Here is a 20,628-nt window from a genome sequence, read left to right as displayed (position 1 = left end):
ATGTAACTGTAGCTGCGGAATTGTCATCAAGCAGTTATGTTTCCAGTGCAGTCTCCCTGGGAGTGGTTCTTGGCTCTGTGCTATTTAACATTTTTATCTATGACATGGAAGAAAACCTAAAATCATCACTGATAAAGTTTACAGTCGATTTTGGTCAATTTCATGGTCATAGGATTTAAAAAATTGTAAATTTCATGATTTCAGCTATTTAAATCTGAAATTTCACAGTGTTGTAATTGTAGAGGGCCTGACCCAAAATGGAGTTGTGCGGGGAGGGGAAGGGTCACATGGTTATTGTAAGGGGGTTGCAGTACTGCTACCCTTACTTCTGCACTGCTGCTGGGCCCTTACTTCTGTGCTGCTGCTGGCAGGGTGCTGCCTTCAGAGCTGGGCGCCTGGTAATAGCCGCTGCTCTCTGGTTGTCCAGCTCTGAAGGCAGCACCGAAATAAGGGTGGTAATACCGTGACACCCCTAAAATAACCTTGTGACCCCCCCCCGCAACTCTCTTTTGGGTCAAGACCCCCAATTTGAGAAACGCTGGTCTCCCCTGTGAAATCTGTATGGTGTAGGGTAAAAGCACAAGAGCTGGGCCCTCAGTCAGCAGCCCCACCCTCTGGCCGCCCAGCTCTGAAGTCAACAGTGTGGAAGTAAAGGTGGCATGGTATGGTATTGCTACCCTTACTTCTTTGCCGCTGTTGGCCGGGCGCTGCCTTCAGAGCTGTGCGCCTGGTAATAGCCGTCGCTCTCTGGTTGTCCAGTTCTGAAGGCAGCACCGAAATAAGGGTGGTAATACCGTGACACCCCTAAAATAACCTTGCAACCCCCCCACAACTCTCTTTTGGGTCAAGATCCCCAATTTGAGAAACGCTGGTCTCCCCTGTGAAATCCTTATAGTGTAGGGTAAAAGCACAAAAAAAGACCTAATTTCACAGGGGGAGATCTCAGATTTCATGGTCTGTGATGTGTTTTTCATGGCCGTGAATTTGGTAGGGCCCTACAGATGACACACAAATTGGGGAACCATTAGAAAAGGGATAGATAATAAGTAAGGATATGATTCTGTCATGGAGGTCACAGGTTCCGTAACTTTAGTGGACCTCCGAGACTTCTTTGGCATCAGCCCAGCTGCAGCGGGAGGGCTGAAGCAGCTCTCAGCCACTCCTGCCCTCCTGATGGGGCTTGGAATGTTCAGTTCCCCTCCCCTATGAACAGGTTATTGGCTTCCGTGAATTTTTGCTTATTGCCTGTGATCTGTCTGTGACTTTGATGAAAAATTTCTGTGACAAAATCTTAACCTTAATAATAAGACAAAAATATATTAATGCCTCTATATAAATCCATGATATACGCACATCTTGAATACTGCATGCAGGTCTAGTTGCCCCATCTCAAAAAAGATATATTAGAATTGGAAAAGGTACAAAAAAGGACAATAAAAATGATTAGGGGTATGGAACAGTTTCCGTACGAGGAGAGATTAAAAAGACTGGAACTTTTCAGGTTGGAAAACAGACAACTTATAGACGAGCAATGGTGCGTAACTGTAGGAGCAAGCAATCCCATTACAGGTGGGAAAAGTCCCTTAGGAGCTGGTTTGGCAGCCAATGTACCAACAGAGGGAAGGCAGCGAATCAGTGAGAGAGCTAGGCTGCTGGTGGTAGAGCTGCAGCGTTACTTTTGTGACCTTTTTGGTAATAGAGACACATCACTCTTTTCCAGTGTAGGAATTGGGTAATTTTACGAGTGAATGCATTCTTGGGACAGAGTCCTGTCCTTTGTTTGATGGTCTCTAAATAAGTGACAATTGTTAGTCTGTTTCTTCTGAGGGCTGCCTGTTTGTCAGAACAGCCCTTATAATCAGTGGGCATTTTACCTTTAGTGAAACAGTGTGCACGAGAATATGAAAGCCACAAGCCACTTTCTGCAGTATAATGCTGTTCTGCATTGCACCATAGATGTTTGGTGTATCTGGGGTGAAATCTTGGCTCCAGTGGAGTCAATGACAAAGCTTCCATTGACTTCAGTGGGGCCAGGATTTCACCCCTGCTCTTCAACATGTGATTAGAGCTGTTGGGACTTTAAGTTGTATATTTGTACTTCTGTTTCTTTTTCCAAACGCTTTATCTCTAAAACCCCTTTTCTGTTATTTCCAAGGGAATTATTTCAAGATGCCTGGGGGTTCAGTGATTTCGTTCAATTGTGTGGATTCTTCTCTATCGTCTCTGAAAAACTGCCAGTCATACATAAACACTGGGATGGATATTGCTACGAATGTTGCTCTTGACCTTGTGGAAAATTGCAGTAAGTAATTGTTTAGAGTACATTATCTTGTTTATTATCACCTTTGAACGTTATAGGCGGTCCTAAGCATGCATATGTGGGCCTGGAAGCAATAAAAATCCAGCTTCTTTACAGAGAGTAGCAGCTTCTACTGTCCTGTCTACTTTAGGGAGTTATAATTTAAATCACTTCCCTGTCTTGAAAGATAAACCGAATGGAAATATAAATAGCAAGAAAACAATGCTCTAGTTCTTGTACCACAGAAGGCCAATTATATGTCAGTGTTCGCTATTCTGCAGCTTTGCAGAAGATTTAGCAGTGCAGAAAGTGGGGGGAGGGAGACCAATCCAAAAAATCCTAAACTGATTAAAAAATGACTCTGAGTTCGAATGTAGCTCCTTTGTATTTGTTCTGATATTTTCATAAGTGACTAGTGATTTTGGGTGCTCAACTTATAGCACATTTAAGAGTCCTTTCAACCAGCCACCATGTCAGAGACAGTGGACAGGATTCTTAGCTGTGTGTCATTCCCATTACATTGGCAGTGCAAAGGGAGCAAAAAGCTGGCTTAAACAGGCAGCTAGAGATTCCCCTTGCATACAGGAATCCATGGCTGGAGTAAAACTGGTATAACCCATCCTATATTCCTCTGCTTCTGGTGTCACCCCATCTCTACCCAACTTAGGGGGCATGCTGGGGTATGAGGGAAAGTGCTAGAGAATACGGCATTTCAGCAATCCCAGATGCTCAGAATGACCCCTAGTAGTCAGTGTTAGGGGGCTTATTCCTTCACCCACTTACTTCCCTGGTCCTTCTCACATGAACAGAGAGCAACAATACCTGAAGTCCAAAGGTGCAAACAATTTGATGGAGATTGGAGTGAACTTCCAGCAAGCATGATTCCAGTTTCCTTCCTTAGTGTCCCCCTTCCCAGCTCTGACACCACAGAGCCTTACCTGTGTCCCAGTTCCTATTCCTGCCCTTAGCTAAACATGATTCCAATTTCCCCATTCCCTGTTCCCATTTCCCCCACCCACACGCTTCCTGATTGACTGCAGACTATATAGTAAAACTTGAGTTCTGCTTCGCTATATCTTTACCAATCATTTTACTGAAATTTAACTAACCAATCCTGACATATTGTAACATGATTATTTAACCAATTATATCCCACCACCTTAATTAGTTTACACCCAGCAAAATTAATTATACAGCAGACAGAAACAATCACAGAACCAGACAGAGATTATACAGACAAACAGTAGGGAAATGGGGACTACAGTGATAGAACAACAAAGAAATGAGAATTTCACATCCCAGCTATGGATAAGTGAGTTCTTGCCAGACCGGATGCTATCAAACTAAGTTTCCTTTTCCATCTTCTAGGCACTTCCCTTTCTCTGGAGGCGATAGGCATTATCAGGACAGGATTGTATTCCTAACAGCCCAATAGCACCTTATTTGAATGTGACTAGGTTGGAATGTGAGGATGTGACCATTCGCTTCCCAGCTTATGGCTGCCTCTGCTGCTTAGCCAAAGGCCTTAGCCTAAGAACAGGGCCTCAGACTGTCACAGTAAGAGAAGGCCCTTACACTGGCAGACAGTGATTTTGATTCTTTCTTTTATACCTCTATAACTAGCTAAGTGATAAGAATACACCTAAAGTCTTAGAGTATAGGCCTTTACAGACAGGCCTGAATAGCTATATCCTAACAGTCAGTTATTGCCAGCACAAGTTAAAACAGCCCTGAGGTTGCACAATGTGAAATATGAATGGGAAAATGGGAAATGCCTGCCTAAGAAGGAGTACTGCAGAAAGGGATCTGGAGATCACAGTGGCCCACAAACTAAATATGAGTCAACAGTGTAACACTGTTGCAAAAAAAAGCGAACATCATTCTGGGATGTATTAGCAGGAGTGTTGTAAGCAAGACACAAGAAGTAATTCTTCCACTCTACTCTGTGCTGATTAGGCCTCAGCTGGAGTATTGTGTCCAGTTCTGGGTGCCACATTTCAGGAAAGATGTGGACAAATTGGAAAAAGTCCAGAGAAGAGCAACAAAAATGATTAAAGGCCTAGAAAACATGACCTATGAGGGAAGATTAAAAAACTTGGGTTTGTTTAGTCTGAAAAAGAGAAGACTGAGAAGGGACATAACAGTTTTCAAGTACATAAAAGGAGGAGGGAGAAGAATTGTTCTTCTTAACCTCTGAGGATAGGTTAAGAATCAGTGGGCTTAAATTGCAGCAAGGGAGGTTTAGGTTGGATATTAGGAAACACATCTTAAATGTCAGGGTGGTTAAGCACTGGAATAAATTGCTTAGGAAGGTTGTGGAATCTCCATCGTTGGACATTTTTAAGAGCAGGTTAGACAAAAACTTGTCAGGAATGGCCTAGATCAGGGATCCACAACCTTTGGTGCATGGCCCATCCGGGAAGCGGCATGGGCTGAGGGATGTGCTGGCTGCCGCTTCCCACAGCTCCCATTGGCCTGGAACGGTGAATCGTGGCCAGTGGGAGCTGTGATCGACCGAAACCTGCGGACGCTGCAGGTAAACAAAGCGTCCCGGCCCGCCAACGGATTTCCTTGACAGGCCACATGCCAAAGGTTACCAATTCCTGGTCTAGATAATACTTGGTCCTGCCATGAGTGCAGAGGACTGGACTAGATTGTTGTACCAATAAAATAAAAACCAGCAGGATCTTATTAAAGGGAAAAAGGCAAAATACCACATTTATTGTGAATACAGAAAGAATCATAGTAAGCAGTTAGTTATAGCTATAACATTCCATTCAATCTCATATTTATTCACACATTCATTCATACAAACACACACACACACACATACACACCCACACACACAGGTTCTGCAAGGTTGTTATCTTAGTTACCAGCCTTAGAGTTGCTCATGCCAAGCCACTGGCCAGGTGGCCTGGACATGAGGAGGGAGCAGGGCCTTGTCAGATGCTCATCTGATGCTCCTGGAAGTTGGTTTGCAGAATCAGACCCCAAAGTTCTCACTTTTTAGAGTCTATTTTTATAGGAATTTCTTCCTATGCCAGTCTATGGGAATTGCTTCATCATGCTCTTGCTGAATCAATCAGCAGATAGCACATTCCTGACGGCTCCAAGATGTTATCTTGTTCTTTGGTTCTCCCATCCTTGAGGCTGTTGGGTGGATTCCAGTCTGCCCTCCGGGGGGTCCTCTGGTTATTTCCACTTGACGCCTTCTTCAGCCGATGGACACTGGATTCTTAGGCTGGCACCTCCCTGATCATTCAGTTATTATCCACACCAAGCATCCATCCACATACATCCTCTATCTCTATTTTAATCACAATTGTTAATACAACAAAAGAGTGGGGAGTCTCTGGGTGCTGTTTCTGTTGTTAGAGTATTGCTTTGAGTCTCTCTCTCTGTGAATTGCTTTGAGAACAGACTCTGTCTTAGAATGTACTAACACAATTAGCAGCTTGCAAGTTTCACACACAGAGGGAGAGAAACAGTACCAAAAACCAAGAGACCTCTTAATTAGTAATACCCTGGAATTGAAACTATGGGGAATCAAACTCATTTGTGATTTTTAATACAGAATTTCTTTAATATGATCCAACATGATGACCTCTCGAGGTCCCTTCCAGTCCTACGATTCTGTGATTATGAATTATATGTAACACTCTGGACTAGAACTCAGGAGTTCTATTCCTGGCTCTGCCACTGGCCTGGTGGGTGATCTTGGGCAAGTCATGTCAATTCTGTATGCTGCAGCTTCCTCACCTGTGACATGGGGCTAATGACACTGACCTCCTTTGTAAAATGCTTTGACATCTACAGATGAAAAGTCCTGTATAAGAGCAAGGTATTATTATTATTAACACTGATCTATCACACAAGGCCATTTACATGATGAAAATATAACATGGTTACTGTTAATTTAGCTTATGGTACACCTGTGCAAGTATTTTCTGTGCATTTCATTCCTGACTTGGGGTCATTTTCTGCAGACTTGAATGTAATGGTAAGATGTTCAGTTGCATTAATATTTCACTTAAAGATTGTGGAATGGTTTGCTGGGCTTAAGATCACTCTGAAAGGTTCAGAGAAAGATGTGGGACGTGGTGAAGGGCAGAGTTAAATTTCCAAGTGTATTGTTAAGGGAAGTGTGCTTCCCCTATGTTGGATCAGAATAGGGCACGTTCCAATGAACAAAGGATCTTGAAAGACAGCTTTTTTTCCTTTTTCGATTGACATCTACAAAAATATAAAATGAACAAGTGTGTAGTCGAGCTCCCCTTGGCTACAGTATCAAAAAGTCAAATTGAGGAAGAAAAAAAGAAAATTAATTTCCAATGGAACAGTACTACTGTGAAGTACTATTTCTAGGAGAGTAATATATGCCCTTAGAGCTCCTACTTTATGCTCTCAGAACTCGGTGTGATTATGGAAGTCAGCATGTTCAGTAGTGCGTCGATTCTTTGCTGAAATTGCAGCTTGGGTAGGCTTTAAATTTTATGCACCTGTCATAAATATAAAGGGAAGGGTGAACACCTTTAAATCCCTCCTGGCCAGAGGAAAAACCCTTTCACCTGTAAAGGGTTAAGAAGCTAGGATAACCTTGCTGGCACCTGATCAAAATGACCAATGAGGAGACAAGATAATTTAAAAGCTGGAGGGGGTGGGGGAGAAACAAAAGGTTCTCTCTGTCTGTGTGTTGTTTTTGCTGGGACCAGAGCAGGTCAGAACTCCTGTAAAGGGCTAATAAGCAATCTAGTTAGATATGCGTTAGATTCTGTTTTGTTTAAATGGCTGATAAAATAAGTTGTGCTGAAAGGAATGTATATTCCTGTTTTTGTGTCTTTTTGAAACTTAAGATTTTGCCTAGAGGGATTCTCTATGTTTTGAATCTGATTACCCTGTAAGGTATTTACCATTCTGATTTTATAGAGGTGATTCTTTTACTTTTTTTTCCAGTTAAAATTCTTCTTTTAAGAACCTGATTGCTTTTTCATTGTTCTTAAGATCCAAGGGTTTGGGTCTGTGTTCATTTATGCAAATTGGTGAGGATTTTTATCAAGCCTTCCCCAGGAAAGGGGGTGTAGGGTTTGGGAGGATTTTGAGCGGGGGGAAGACGTTTCCAAGCGGGCTCTTTCCCTGTTAGACGCTTGGTGGTGGCAGCAATAAAGTCCAGGGGCAAAAGGTAAAATAGTTTGTACCTTGGGAAGTTTTAATCTAAGCTGGTAAAAATAAGCTTAGGAGGTTTTTCATGCAGGTACCCACATCTGTACCCTAGAGTTCAGAGTGGGGAAAGAACCTTGACAGCACCTCAGAGAAGTAACAATTGTAATAAACTATTCTGGATCTTGTTTGGACAAGGAATTGGGCTATTCTTTTTAGCCAGCATTGTTTCATGCATAAAAGGGATGTGTTATTCAAACAGTCTTTTTGTCAGAGCTGAGTTGGTTTAATAAGTTTTATTTCCTATATTGAAAAAATAGTTTCAGTCCCCTCTGATTCTTCCCAACCAAGCAGAAGTGTGTGTGTGTGTGTGTGTGGTTTTATTAGAACATCTTGTTTTGATGTTGACATCAGTTTAGGTTTTTTGCACATATGTACCAAAGGCCAAGTACTATCCTGAAATACATGAGAGTAAGCTGTGTCAGTTTTTTTCAACAGGGCATTGCATTGCGTATTGTGCTTGAGTGCAGAATTTGATATATAAAGGGTGTTTGGTGCTGAAGGCTGCTGACAACTTTCAGGAATAAAATGCTTTTAAGGGCCTGACTCTGCAAATACTTACCATCAGGCACACTGTTTATACTATATGCAGTACTGTTCTTCGAACCTGGAACTAAAACAGTAACATACTAACTTCTAATTTTACAGCAATAAGTGTATTATAACTAGTTTAAGACATTAATGCTAGGGATGTACCGGGCATATTTTCTACAGAAATATGACTGTTACTTTGATGAGTTCATGCTGTGTGGTTTTTTTTTTTTCGTTTTTTTAAAGATGATAAAGCAGTGATTTGCAAAAGAACATGAGAACAAGCATATGTTTCCAAGTCCAGAGTGCATTAGTAATCTTTAAAGTGTAAATTGTCTTTGATGAATCTAAAATGCTTTTATCCTATGCCGGTCTTGAGCATTTCTTCCTTCCCCCAACCAAGTAGTGTCAATTACTGCAGATTAACATTCTGAACTATTTCTTTTTTACATTTGTTAGTTGCATTTGCAGTGTTCTCCCTCCTTTCCCCGCGGAATGTGTTGGAAACCAGACAGCTTTGTTCCTTTTTCTATTTTCCTTTTTTTTTTCTTTTTTCTTTTCTCATGAGTGGAAGTTGTGAAACAGATGTCAATGTTCAAATGGAGTAAAAAACAACCACCATAACTTGCGAGGGGGAAGGCGTGGGCAAGGTGTAAGCAATATTATTACAAAACAAAATGGAAAGAAACCAGCTCCTCCCCATGCCTCTGTGATGGCCCTCACCTCTGACCTGCCATAGCTTTTTGGGAAAAATCCATACCCAACCTGGGAAAAGCTCTTTATTCTTCATATGGGAGCTGTGGTATCCACACTGCATGAAGTGGAGTTAGCAGCTATATAAATAGATAGTAGTGACCTTATGTTGAATGAAATGGGAGTGTAGCTATTTGTTGAATCGAAAAAGCTGCTGATGGGAAAAGGTGCCAGACTAGGGAGTATGAACTGACAGGATATTCAACAGATTGTACTAATCTTAATAGTCCTTTGTTTTTGACTGTCTTCAGAGGACCTCAAGCACTTCACAAGTATTAGTTAGCCTCACAACTCCCTGTGAGGTAGATAAGAGAGGTAGGAATTACTTATTCCACCACTGAAATGAAGCCACTCTTTGGGTGCATCATGACAGTTGCTTAACAACACACAATAACTACACAACAATTTAAGACAGAAAAAGTAAAGTACCATGTCCGATTGGAACAATAGAAGACATCCTATATAGGAAGAGTGCAGTTACCTGAGTTTGGAATTTCAGACAGGACAGTAGGGTTAATGTGCTTACTTTTATAATAGGAGCCCCTGTTTCTTTCATGACCATGAGCAGTCAGAGCTTTGGTTTGATGTCTCATCTGAAGGATGGCACAAGAGCAATACAGAGCTGTCTAATCCCATATTGTGATTGCCACCAGCTGAATTGAAATTGCTACTTCCCCATAGCACCTACATTTCCTTCAGGGTATCTCTCATCCAAATACGGACCGAGCCCATCTCTGCTTAGCTTGTGAGATATAACAGGTTCATGAGACAAGATAACATGGCTGCTGGTCGGCACAAATATCGGGTTAAGCTGCAATAGTTTACTTTATTCCCTTTGAGGCCCTTTGCAAAATCTGTCTTTAAGATTCTTCAGTACAGTCTCTGTAATAACAAACACTTAGCTCTGTTCAGAATTAACTGGGGTGGGGCTGTAACTTTACAAGGACACATGCTTGAGGGTTTTAGGCTAGACATTTCAAGTTCTTGTAACCTCTTTGCACATGTAAGTTCCATACCAAAGTTTTATCCATCTTTTACTCTCCGCTAAGTCTTTCACAAGTTGAAGTAGCCTGATTGGTCATAGGATTCCAGTGGGGGTGTTTTCCATTGTTAGATAGACTTTTTTTATATCTCTTACAATATATAACTTTATTGAAATTTAAGCACAGTTCACACTGTACTATACATTGGAATGCGCAATCTGGGAAAGAGATAGGAGCAGTTCCTTTGAAGCTGTGGTGATATATACCTGCTGATAATCTGGCCCCATATGTAGGGAAGGATGATCTTGTGTACAGGAAAAGTGTGATTTAGAAGATCTGTTTCTGTATAACCTTTGGAAAGTTCACTTTACTTTTCTGTGATTCAGTTACCCTATCTGCAGAATAGAATAATATTTCAACTTCTTCAAATGTGTATTGTGAGCAGAGTCTTCCCCAGGAACTGAAATTAGAGGGGGTGTTCAAATTTGACAGGGGAAGGTTGAAAAATGACTGAACTGGCAACACTGCAATGATGTAACTAGTTGACACTGCATGTAACTGGGGCAGGGCTGGTGGAGGAGTTCAGGAGGGTGTACATGGGAAATCCCTGATTGTGAGGAGTAAGACCTTAATCCTGCAAAGACACCTGCTTCACTTGACCGGTTCTGTTGAGCTAAGTGGAACTAGGAACTACGCACAGTTTAAAGTTAAGCAGGTGCATAGGTCTTCGTAGGTTTGAGCCTAATTTTTTAACGTTTGTGAATTACTTTGGGAATCCCAGTGGAAGATACTACAGAAGTACAAAGTATTATTATTTATTGTGTTGTAGTAAAGAGATCTGCTTACACCCAGTAATCAGAAGCAAAAGAACAACAGTATCTAAACAACATATAAAATCTTCATGAGTCATTCAAGAATTTAAACATTCAGGATTACACATTTTGTATCTTTTTTTTTCTCCTTGGTGCATCTGAGCATTACTTTGCTTTCCTAACTACTGCTGCACTCTGGGAGCTCCTCATCAAGCTATGTGAATGAGGACTCCTAAGGCTGTTTCCTCTGAGAAGCCCACAGTTTGAGTCCATCTGATACATTAGATGCTTAGACTGTTTTGGCAATGAGCATTACATCAGTCATGTAAAATTTCATTAGCCATTCTGCTGCTCAGTCCCCCAGTGCATTTAAATCCATCTGAACTTTCTTTCAATCCTACATAAATGTTTACTGAAAGAAACAAATCACTATTATTAATTATTCAGGACATTTATTGCAATTTATGAATTTATGTGGCATCTAGCATGCAGCACTAAGCCTGGTTAGAGCTACTCTAATATGAGTAAAGAATAATATTAAAGCACTAATTTTGCAAACCTTCTGCTTATGTGAATAGTACCATTGACTTCAGTGAAGCTGCTGTTGTGATTAAAGATTACTCGCGTGTGTGAGCATTGGCAGATTTGGTGTCATAGCACTGGCAATGTCCTTGATGTTGTTAAAGAGACAAAATAGACAGTCCCTGTCAGCTAGTTCAGACAACATATTTAGACTTGTAAAAACAAGTTTCTATCAAACGAATATTAAAGGGACACATTATTTTGAAATCTAGTGTGTGTGTGTGTGTGAGAGAGAGTTAAAAGTAGTGTCAAGCTCTACACCCACCCCTGATCCTCCTGGCAATTTTTATTGTTCAAAAGTCACATTTTCCTTTCTTTTGTTTTTTAATGTTTTTTGCTCTTCTGTTGCTGTATAAAAGACCCACACAAACACAATGGAAAACTATGTATAGTCAGTTCCACTGTTTCTTCTGTACAGTCATAGTGCTGTCATATGGACTCTTTCTCTGGACTGAGGCTACATTTAAGCATGTGCTAAATCTTAAGCATTCATTGAAGATAGTGGACCACTCAAGCATTTAAAGTTGAGCACATGTTCAAGTGCTTGGCTCGATGGGGGCCGTAGCAGGCAAAGTATCTGGAAGTGAAATTTGCTAGAAACTAATTATGAATAAGCATGAAGCCAACTTGTCTATGGTTTCAGAGTAACAGCCATGTTAGTCTGTATTCGCAAAAAGAAAAGGAGTACTTGTGGCACCTTAGAGACTAACCAATTTATTTGAGCATAAGCTTTCGTGAGCTACAGCTCACTTCATTGGATGCATACTGTGGAAACTGCAGAAGACATTATATACACAGAGACCATGAAACAATACTTCCTCCCACCCCACTCTCCTGCTGGTAATAGCTTATCTAAAGTGATCACTCTCCTTACAATGTGTATGATAATTAAGTTGGGCCATTTCCAGCACAAATCCAGGTTTGTTCTGGAAGTGGCCCACCTTGATTATCATACACATTGTAAAGAGAGTGGTCACTTTGGATGGGCTATTACCAGCAGGAGAGTGAGTTTGTGTGTGGGGGGGCGGAGGGTGAGAAAACCTGGATTTGTGCTGGAAATGGCCCAACTTGATTATCATACACATTGCAAGGAGAGTGATCACTTTAGATAAGCTATTACCAGCAGGAGAGTGGGGTGGGAGGAAGTATTGTTTTATGGTCTCTGTGTATATAATGTCTTCTGCAGTTTCCACAGTATGCATCCGATGAAGTGAGCTGTAGCTCACGAAAGCTTATGCTCAAATAAATTGGTGAGTCTCTAAGGTGTCACAAGTACTCCTTTTCTAGTCTATGGTATTTTCATTGCTTTAGCTCAGTGCTATGCAAATGTAAACTACATAAAACTTACAAAAACCTATTTCCATTTTAATAAACTAATATGTTCTGAGTATGCAGTGTTGTTGTAGCTATGTCAATCCCAGGATGTTAAAGAGACAAAGTGGTTAAGGTAATACCTTTTATTGGACCAACTTCTATTGGTGAAAGAGACAAGCTACACAGGAAGAGCTCTGTGTAGCTCAAAAGCTAGTCTCTTTCACCAATGGAAGTTGGTTCAATAAAATATATTACCTTACCCACCTTGTCTCTCTAATATGTTTGAGTATCAGATGAAAAAGCTTACTTTTTTAAATGATGGGTCTAGATTCTTCTGTCATTTATGTCAGCATAAATCTAGAGTAATTCTGTTCATGTAAACTGATTTACTTTGTGTTTACACCAGTGTAATTGAAAGCAGAATTTGCTTCATTTTTTTTTTTACTTGACATTGTCTTAACACTGGTCTCAATTATATGAACTACTTATGACAGGGTCAGGCCAGATGGCTACTTGAGAGTGATAAAAGGCAGATATATTAGCCCCAGGTTAAGTAGGTCCCTTTTCTCTAGGTAAGGTAACAGGGAAGGTGGTGGGTTTTTTTTTTGTTTGTTTGTTTGTTTTTTTTGGAAACAGAAAAGAAGTTTATTTGTAACACTTACAAGAATTACCAAAGGAAACAAAACAAACTATGCAACAAAACAACGCAAACAGAAGGTATAACACAGCAGCTTTCAGGAGGGAGAAGTGTTCAGGCTAGCCTGGGCCCAGAGCGGTGGGGCTTCCTCGACACTCGTGGTCTTCCACCCCCTTGAGTTACCTAGGGCCGCGCCCAGTGTCACCGATTATCCCTCTCCTGAGAGTGCCTGGCAAGATGGGCACGGCTGCAGGGTGGGCGGATTAGGGGTGGGGGGGGTAGACACCCATGTATTATAGGACCCCTCCTAGATGACAGTAATGATGGTATCCACAGCGGCAACGGCTGGGGCTGGCGTCTCTCGCTCTTCCCCTCAATTAAAGGGTCAGACGGAGGGAACCGGACGGGGTCACCGAGCAGAGAACCCCGGACAGTGCCCACCGCTCCTCGAAGGCGTCAAGGGAGTCGGTGGATGCCGCCCAGAGGAACTCCGCCCGGATACGTGAATGTACTGAGGATCGGAAAAAGGCCCTACAATCGCAGGACGCTTCATGGGCCAACCTCCCCTCTCTGGTTTTATAAATGGCTGTTTTAGCCAAGGCTAGGAGGAGGTTAACCAGGAGGTCTCGCGACTTTGTGGGGCCACGGATGGGGAGTGTATAGATAAAAAGGTGAGGGGAGAAATGAAGCCAAAAGCTCAATAGAATATTTGTGAGGAGCCGGAAAAGGGGCTGCAATCTGGCACACTCTAAATATACGTGCGCCAGGGTTTCCCTCACATTACAAAAAGGGCAAGTATCCGGGATGGGGGTAAACCATGTCAAAAACACGCCCGTGCTCACAGCTCCGTGAAGGAGCTGCCAACTGATGTCCCCGACGGGCCTCGGGACCAAGGTGGAATACAGGCTGGCCCACCGAGGTTGCTCACCCTCCAAGGGTGGCAGGAGGTCCCACCACTTTGTATCGGGGCGGAACACCAGGGTGTGGGCGTGAAGGGTATGAAGCGTGAGTGTGTATAAATAATTCCGTGATGCAATCTGAAAACTGACCAGCTGCAGTTCATGCAGTCAGCTTGCAGTGAAAGGGTGAGGGGTTTGTTGGGATCGGCACGGTAGGGGCCCAATGGAAAGGTCCGGCGGGCCTGGGGTAGAGGATGGGCGGGGTGCGCCCTTGCGCAAGGCTTGGTTGACATAAGCCCGAGCAGCAGGGGTCAAGGCGGCCTTCACCTCCTGAAGTATGAGCCTGGGGGGTACGAGGGCTGGAGAGCCCCAGGCGCCGAGCGAGCGTCAGGGGATCCAGCCAGTCTCTCCGGTCATAGTCCAGGAGGTCTCCGACCCTCGTGACTTCCGCCAGGACCAACCTCTGGCACACCGAGCGGGACTCCGCCACCTGCACACGGAGTTGGGGATTGTGTAGCAGGGGCTCCGTGAGGAGATCTGCTCCCACGGTGGCCGCCATGGACCTGGTAGTTAGAAACAGTTTCCAGGTCCGGAGGAGGTCCTGGTAGAAGACCGGCAGCCCGGAGAGGTCTCGCGGAAAACCTCTCGGACAAAGATAAAAGAGCTGCCAGTCGTATCGGAGCCCTTGGAAGCGGCGCAGGAAGGCGTGCGCCAGTGTGCTCCACGCCGAACTACTTGCACTATAAAGGAGCCTCTGCAGGGCCTGGAGGCGGAAAACGCGGACCTGAGCGTACAGACACTTCAGGCCCTGCCCTCCTTCCTTCAGGGGTAAATGAAGAACTCCAACAGGGGCCCAGTGCATTCCTGACCAAAAGAACTCTATAATCAATCTCCGGAGATGGGTCAGGAAACCTGGGGCTGGGGCCAGGGTGTTGAGCTGGTACCAGAGCGTGGACAGGACTAGTTGGTTAAGCACCAGTGCTCTCCCTTGGAGGGAGAGACATCGGAGTAGCCTCGTCCATTTCCGGATCCGCTCTATCACCCCGCCCTCTAAATTTTGCCAGTGCTCCGGCGGGGAAGGGTGCGTGGTGAAAAGGTAAACGCCGAGATAGAGCAGTGGACCCGCACTCCACCGGATGGTCTGAAGCTTACCTGCCGCCAGTCCCCCACCACCAAGCCAGAGCTCTTGACCCAGTTGACTCGGGCGGAGGAAGCTGCGGAATAGATGGCCTGGCATGCCTCCACTCGCGCCAAGTCGCCCGGGTCCTGGACCACGAGGAGTACGTCATCGGCGTACGCCGACAGGACCAGCCGCAGCTCCGGCTCCCGCAGCACCAACCCTGTCATCCTCCTGCGGAGGAGACAGAGGAAAGGTTCGATCGCCAGAGTGTACAACTGGCCCGAGAGTGGGCACCCCTGCCGCACTCCTCGCCCGAAGCTGACCGGTTCAGTCAGGGTCCATTGAGCCTAACCAAACACTCCGCGGAGGCATACAGCACCCAGAGAAAACTCACAAACTGAGGTCTGAATCCAAACGCCTGCAGAGTGCTCAGGAGGTACCCATGGTCTACTCTATCGAACGCCTTCTCCTGATCAAGAGACAGGAGGGCGAACGACAGACCATCTCTTTGCCCGAGTTCCAAAAGGTCTCTGACTAGAATTAGGTTGTCAAAAATGCTGTGACCCGGGACAGTATAGGTCTGGTCTGGGTGGACAGTATAGGTCTGGTCCGCCATCACGGACCCTAGCCGCAGTGAGATTGCTTTCGCTACGATTTTGTAATCTGTGCTAAGGAGTGAGACGGGACGCCAGTTTCGTAAATCGCGGAGGTCCCCCTTCTTCAGCAGCAAGGCGAGCACCGCTCGCCTGCACAACAGAGGGAGGACCCCGCTCTGCAAGGACTCAGCCCAGACAGTGACTAGGTCTGGGCCGAGGATGTCCCAGAACGTGCGGCAAAACTCTGCGGTCAGCCCGTCCATGCCCGGAGATTTATTGGTGGGCATGCGACGGAGGGCTTCTGAGAACTCGGCCAGGGTGAGGGGCAGCTCTAGCCAGTCTCGGTCGCCCACGCTGACTGTGGAGAGTTCCTCCCAGAGCACCCCGCAAGCTCCAGGATCGGTCGGATCCGGGGAGAAAAGGCTTGTGTGGGAGGGCCCGTGACTTCTACACATCTCCTCCGGATCCGTGAGGGGGGTGCCGTCTTCCGCAAGAAGGCAGGTGACGTGTTTCTTGGCCCCCCTCGTTTTCTCCAGGGCATAGAAGAAGCGGGAGCCGCGATCCATCTCCCGAAGGAGGTGGATGCGGGACCGAACGAAGGCACCTCGGGCCCGGTGGTCCTCAAGGGCCCAGAGCTCCTCCCGCTTCTCCCGGCACGCTCCGCAGAGGGATGGGTCCTCGGGGTTGGCGGCCAGGCGCCTCTCCATCTCTAAGACCTCCCGTTCCAACTGCTCTATCGTCGCATTTCTCCGTCGGCTGGTGCCCTGAGTGTAGTCACGGCAGAAGAGCTTGGCGCGCACCTTCCCTAGGTCCCACCATCGCCACGCCGAGGGAAAGGCACGCCACTGCTCTCGCCAGGCCAGCCAAAACTCCCGGAAGGACGTCACGAAGCCCTCATCGTCCAACAGGCTGTTGTTAAAGTGCCAATAGGCCGGCCCCGGCCCCAACCTCTCTGCACGGAGGGAGGCCATTATGGTGGCTAGATGATGGTTGGAAAATGGGGCCGGCTGAATGTTGGAGGAGTGGGCCTGTGAAAGATGGAAACAGGATAAATAAATATGGTCCAACTGAGAGTGGTGTGACTGATGGGCCTCCACCCAGACAAAGGTGAACGTGGAAGTGTCATCTGGGTGGTGGTCACGCCAGACGTCCACTAGGGGGTGATGTTCAACTATTTCTCGGAGAATGTTCGCAGCGGCCGGGCTCAGCTCGGCCCCTGAGCGGTCCTGTTCCTCAAGGGTGGTGTTAAAGTCCCCTCCCAGGACTAAGCACTCGTGAGAATCTAGGATGCCGAGGAAGTCAGACACCCGCTGATAGAATTGCGGCCTCTTCGAGCTCGTTGTCGGGGCATAGATGTTAACAAGGTTGACCACGAGCCCCTCCATACGGACTCGGAGCTGCAGCAGGTGGCCCGGCACGGCCTTAGTGACCCCTAGCACCTCGGGCCATAGGTTGGGGGAGAACAGGGTCGCCACTCCAGCTTGTCGAATCGTGAAGTGGCTGAAGTAGACCCTGTCCTTCCACTCCAGCCGCCAGCTGTCCTTGGCGGTCAGATCCATATGGGTCTCCTGCAGGAAAACCACAGAGTACCCCCCTTCCCGAAGGTAAGCGAGCACCTGGGACCTGTGGAGAGCCATCCTATAGCCCCTGATGTTCAAAGTTGCAATAATGAGGGGCGTCATGCGGGGGAGTGGGGGTTCCTTGTTGGCGGGGGTGTTTGCAGCCCCCGGCGGGTCGCACAACAATCCGTGACCCATCCCATAAGTGAGTAAATCGTCACGGAAGCTGCGGGCCCGCCCGTAGGCCGCGGCACCATGCCTTCCTTTCCCTTTACCCTCCTTTATAAGGGCCCTTGTGGCCTGGAGGATGTGATCAAAGTCCCCCCATAACTGGAGAGCTAGCTGTACCCTGTTGCGGGAGCCACGGATGTCTTCTAAAAACTGTTGCAATGCTTTTCGCAGCTCATGGGGGGGTGGGGTTGCGATTTCCGGGTTATTCCCTGGTGGGGCTCTTGGTGCAGCCTCGTGGTCCGCTGAGGCGGGTAGGCAGGGTGCAGACCACCGACGGGGCGTCTGACAGGCTAAAGTTATTAGGTCCGTCTCAAGCCTTGGGGTAGAAGAGGATGGCGGAGGGAAAATTGCAGCTCCTAATGGGTCGCGGCAGGAAAATGCAAAAACTGCTCCTTGGGGGGATCCGCAAAAAACGGGAAAGAAATAACCCCAGGGGCGGCAATAGCATTGCAGGAAGAGGTGGATTGGGCAGGGACAGGGGTGGAGGTGGGGGCAGAGGCGAGGCTCTGGGCTTCGGGAGGCAAGCAGCTGAGAGGGTGCTTCCCGAACAGATTCGAGGGTTAAGGGGGTGGGGAGGGGGCTCCCAGTGATGCTAGGCGCAGGCTCTGTGGTAGATTTGGCAGCCATGACTTCAGGTGGTGGACCACCTTCTGCAGGGTGCTCGCCCAGGAAGGCGGTTAGGGGGAGGGAGCATGGGGAAAGGGGGACTGGGGTAAGGTTGCCCAGATCGAGGCCAGCCGGCAGTAGATCATTCTCTCCCTGGGTGACCGGGGTCAAACCTAGGGCCTCAATCTCCTCATACATGGAGGAAAGGTCATCTTCTGCCACCCCGGGGGGACTCCCCTCTGGCGCCCGCTACGATGGTCGCTTCAGGGTTTGCGGGCGGTTTGGGTTATATTCGGGCAGAAGGGGCTTCCTCAGGGGTCTTGGAGGGGAGGGTCTCCCATGGAGCCTTCCAGTGCTATTTTGTCTTCCCTTCCTGACACCGGCGGATGGATCTCTCTAGTGGGCATAGCGGAAGGCTCAGTGTCAGTGCCTCCCTTCCTGGTCTTCCGGGGGGCCTCCGCATCGGGTGGGTGCAGCGGAGCTCGAGCTTTCCGCTTGCCTCACTTTCCCTGGACTAGGGTCCAGCCCTCCATAGCATCGTCTGGGGGCTGGTTAGCAGGGGTCGTGTCGGGGGGCAGAGGCGATGGTTCAGAGGCTCGGGGGGGTAACGGTGAGGCAACATGAGAGGGAGGGGCGGTTCTGCTTGGGGCGGACCCTCTCCTATGCCCGGTAATATGTTTGCTGCACTCTCCTCCATAGGCTCTGCTGGATTGTTAACAGCAAGGGCGGGGCTCCCTCGCTCGTCTGGGCATTGTAGGGGAGGTGTCTCTTGGGCTCGGGCAGGAGCAGCGGTGGATCGAGCAGGAGGAGAGATGGTTTCAGATGTTGGGCGGCCAGAGGCGCCGGCAACGACGGAGCCGATGTCCTGCCGGGTCTCGGGAGTCTCTGGTGCCCCTCCCCGCCGGGCCAAGGGGCAGTCTCTTCGGACATGCCCCGCTGATTGGCAGAGGTAGCACCGGGGCTCTCCTGTGGAATAGTAGACCCGATAGCGGGCTCCCTGGTAGGGGACTAGGAAGGACCCCTCGAGCGCCTCTCCGTCACGCGGCGGCAGTAGAAGCTGCACTTGCCGGCGGAACAAAAAGACGTGACGGAGGATGGGGTCCTTGCAGCCCAACGGGAGAGGGCTGATGACGGAAACGGTTTTCCCCAGGGTGGAGAGAGCGGGTAACCGGGCGGCATTGGGAGAAAAGGAGGGACGGAGATCAGGAGTAGGCGGACGCCCAGGTCTTCTAGCGCCTCCAGGGGGACAAACACCCCCCCCCCCCACCGCCAGGCCCTTCTCCACTGCCTCCTGGGCGGCAGCCTCTGATGCTAAGAAAAAGACGACCTTCCCGTACATTTTGGAGGCCGCCACAATAGCTGTGGGTCCTTCCACCCTCACCAACGCCTGCACGTATGTCTCCACGTGGGGCGAGACGGGCACCAGGAGGCAACGGACGCCATGCTTCCTGGTCATGGTGGGAAAGGGGCCTCGGCCGCTATTGATGGTAGCAGAGGCGGTGGGTGGGCGAGATGACGAGGCGGCAGGCGGGGGGGGGGAGGGTGCCGGGTGCCTCCGCCTGGGCATACGCCCTGGGGGCCGGGGGAGGGACGCTCGCAGAGCTGGTGGAGGGAACAGCAGGGAGGGATGCCATGGTCGATGATGAGGCCACAGCGGTGGGGGCAGCCTCTGCCATGGAGGGCTTGGTGGTTGTGGCGGGGCCCTTCCCCTTCTTTGCACCCTGGCCTTTCCAACTAACCAGGGGGGCTTTCCTAGAATCTGGGGGGGCGGTGGGCGTAGCAGCGGTAATAGTCGCCCCGGTGCCTCCGGCTGCCGATGCCCCAGTGGGGGTGGTGGCAGGTGTTTTGGCAGCAGTGGTGGGGAAGGGGGCTTGGGCAGGGGGGTAGGTGGGGGAGGGGCCACTGAGGTTGTTAGGGGGTCCTCACCCCTCTCATTCCCCGCCATCGTGAGCAGGGAGAGACGGGGAGACACCAGAAGGAGGAGGGGGAAGCAGATTAACCACTTCTCCCTGTTGGGCTGCAGGTGAGGGGGGCCAAATGGGTCGGACTGGACAGGGGAAGGAAACAGGAGTTGGGGTCAGGTAGTAGGGGCAAACTGTGGTGTGGGCAGTCCGGGGGTGGGCAACGCGGACCCACGCGCGTTTATCCAAAGAGTCTCGTTTGGTCAGCTGTTGTCTGGTCCGGATGATGGAATTCAAAGCAAGCAGTTGAGGCTAGAGGCAGATGGCAGGTTGCCAGCGGGGGGGCCTTGACGGTTGTAGTAGTGTTGGGGGGGGCACCAATGGATCAGGGGGCAGCTCCGTGCCACACCCCCTGTGCCCCGCACAAACGCAGTAAAAATGCAGTCAAACTCCCCCCACACGAGAGTACAGTTCAAAAGTTACTCAGTCTTACGGCCCCCTCCGTGATGATTTGTAGCTTCCCCGGGCGATGTCTCTGTCAGCTGTCTTCTCTCCCGGTCTTTGTGGAGCATTCCAAAAATGCCA

At 48.0% G+C, this 20,628-nt stretch overlaps 1 protein-coding gene across 1 annotated transcript in view; it reads left to right on the top strand.

Moving 5' to 3' along the window:
• NSMCE2 (NSE2 (MMS21) homolog, SMC5-SMC6 complex SUMO ligase) overlaps window positions 1-20,628 on the top strand; it is a 187,754-nt gene that overhangs the window by 1,250 nt on the left and 165,876 nt on the right. The window contains 1 exon segment of the mRNA XM_073330157.1: window positions 2,156-2,302. Coding sequence (XP_073186258.1) covers window positions 2,156-2,302 — 147 coding nt within the window.

The sequence above is a fragment of the Lepidochelys kempii genome, chromosome 2, assembly GCF_965140265.1.
Source record: "Lepidochelys kempii isolate rLepKem1 chromosome 2, rLepKem1.hap2, whole genome shotgun sequence".
In the NCBI taxonomy this organism is placed as follows: Eukaryota; Metazoa; Chordata; order Testudines; family Cheloniidae; genus Lepidochelys; species Lepidochelys kempii.
Note: the sequence above shows the minus strand (reverse complement) of the source record. Positions and strands in the feature narration are given on the sequence as shown.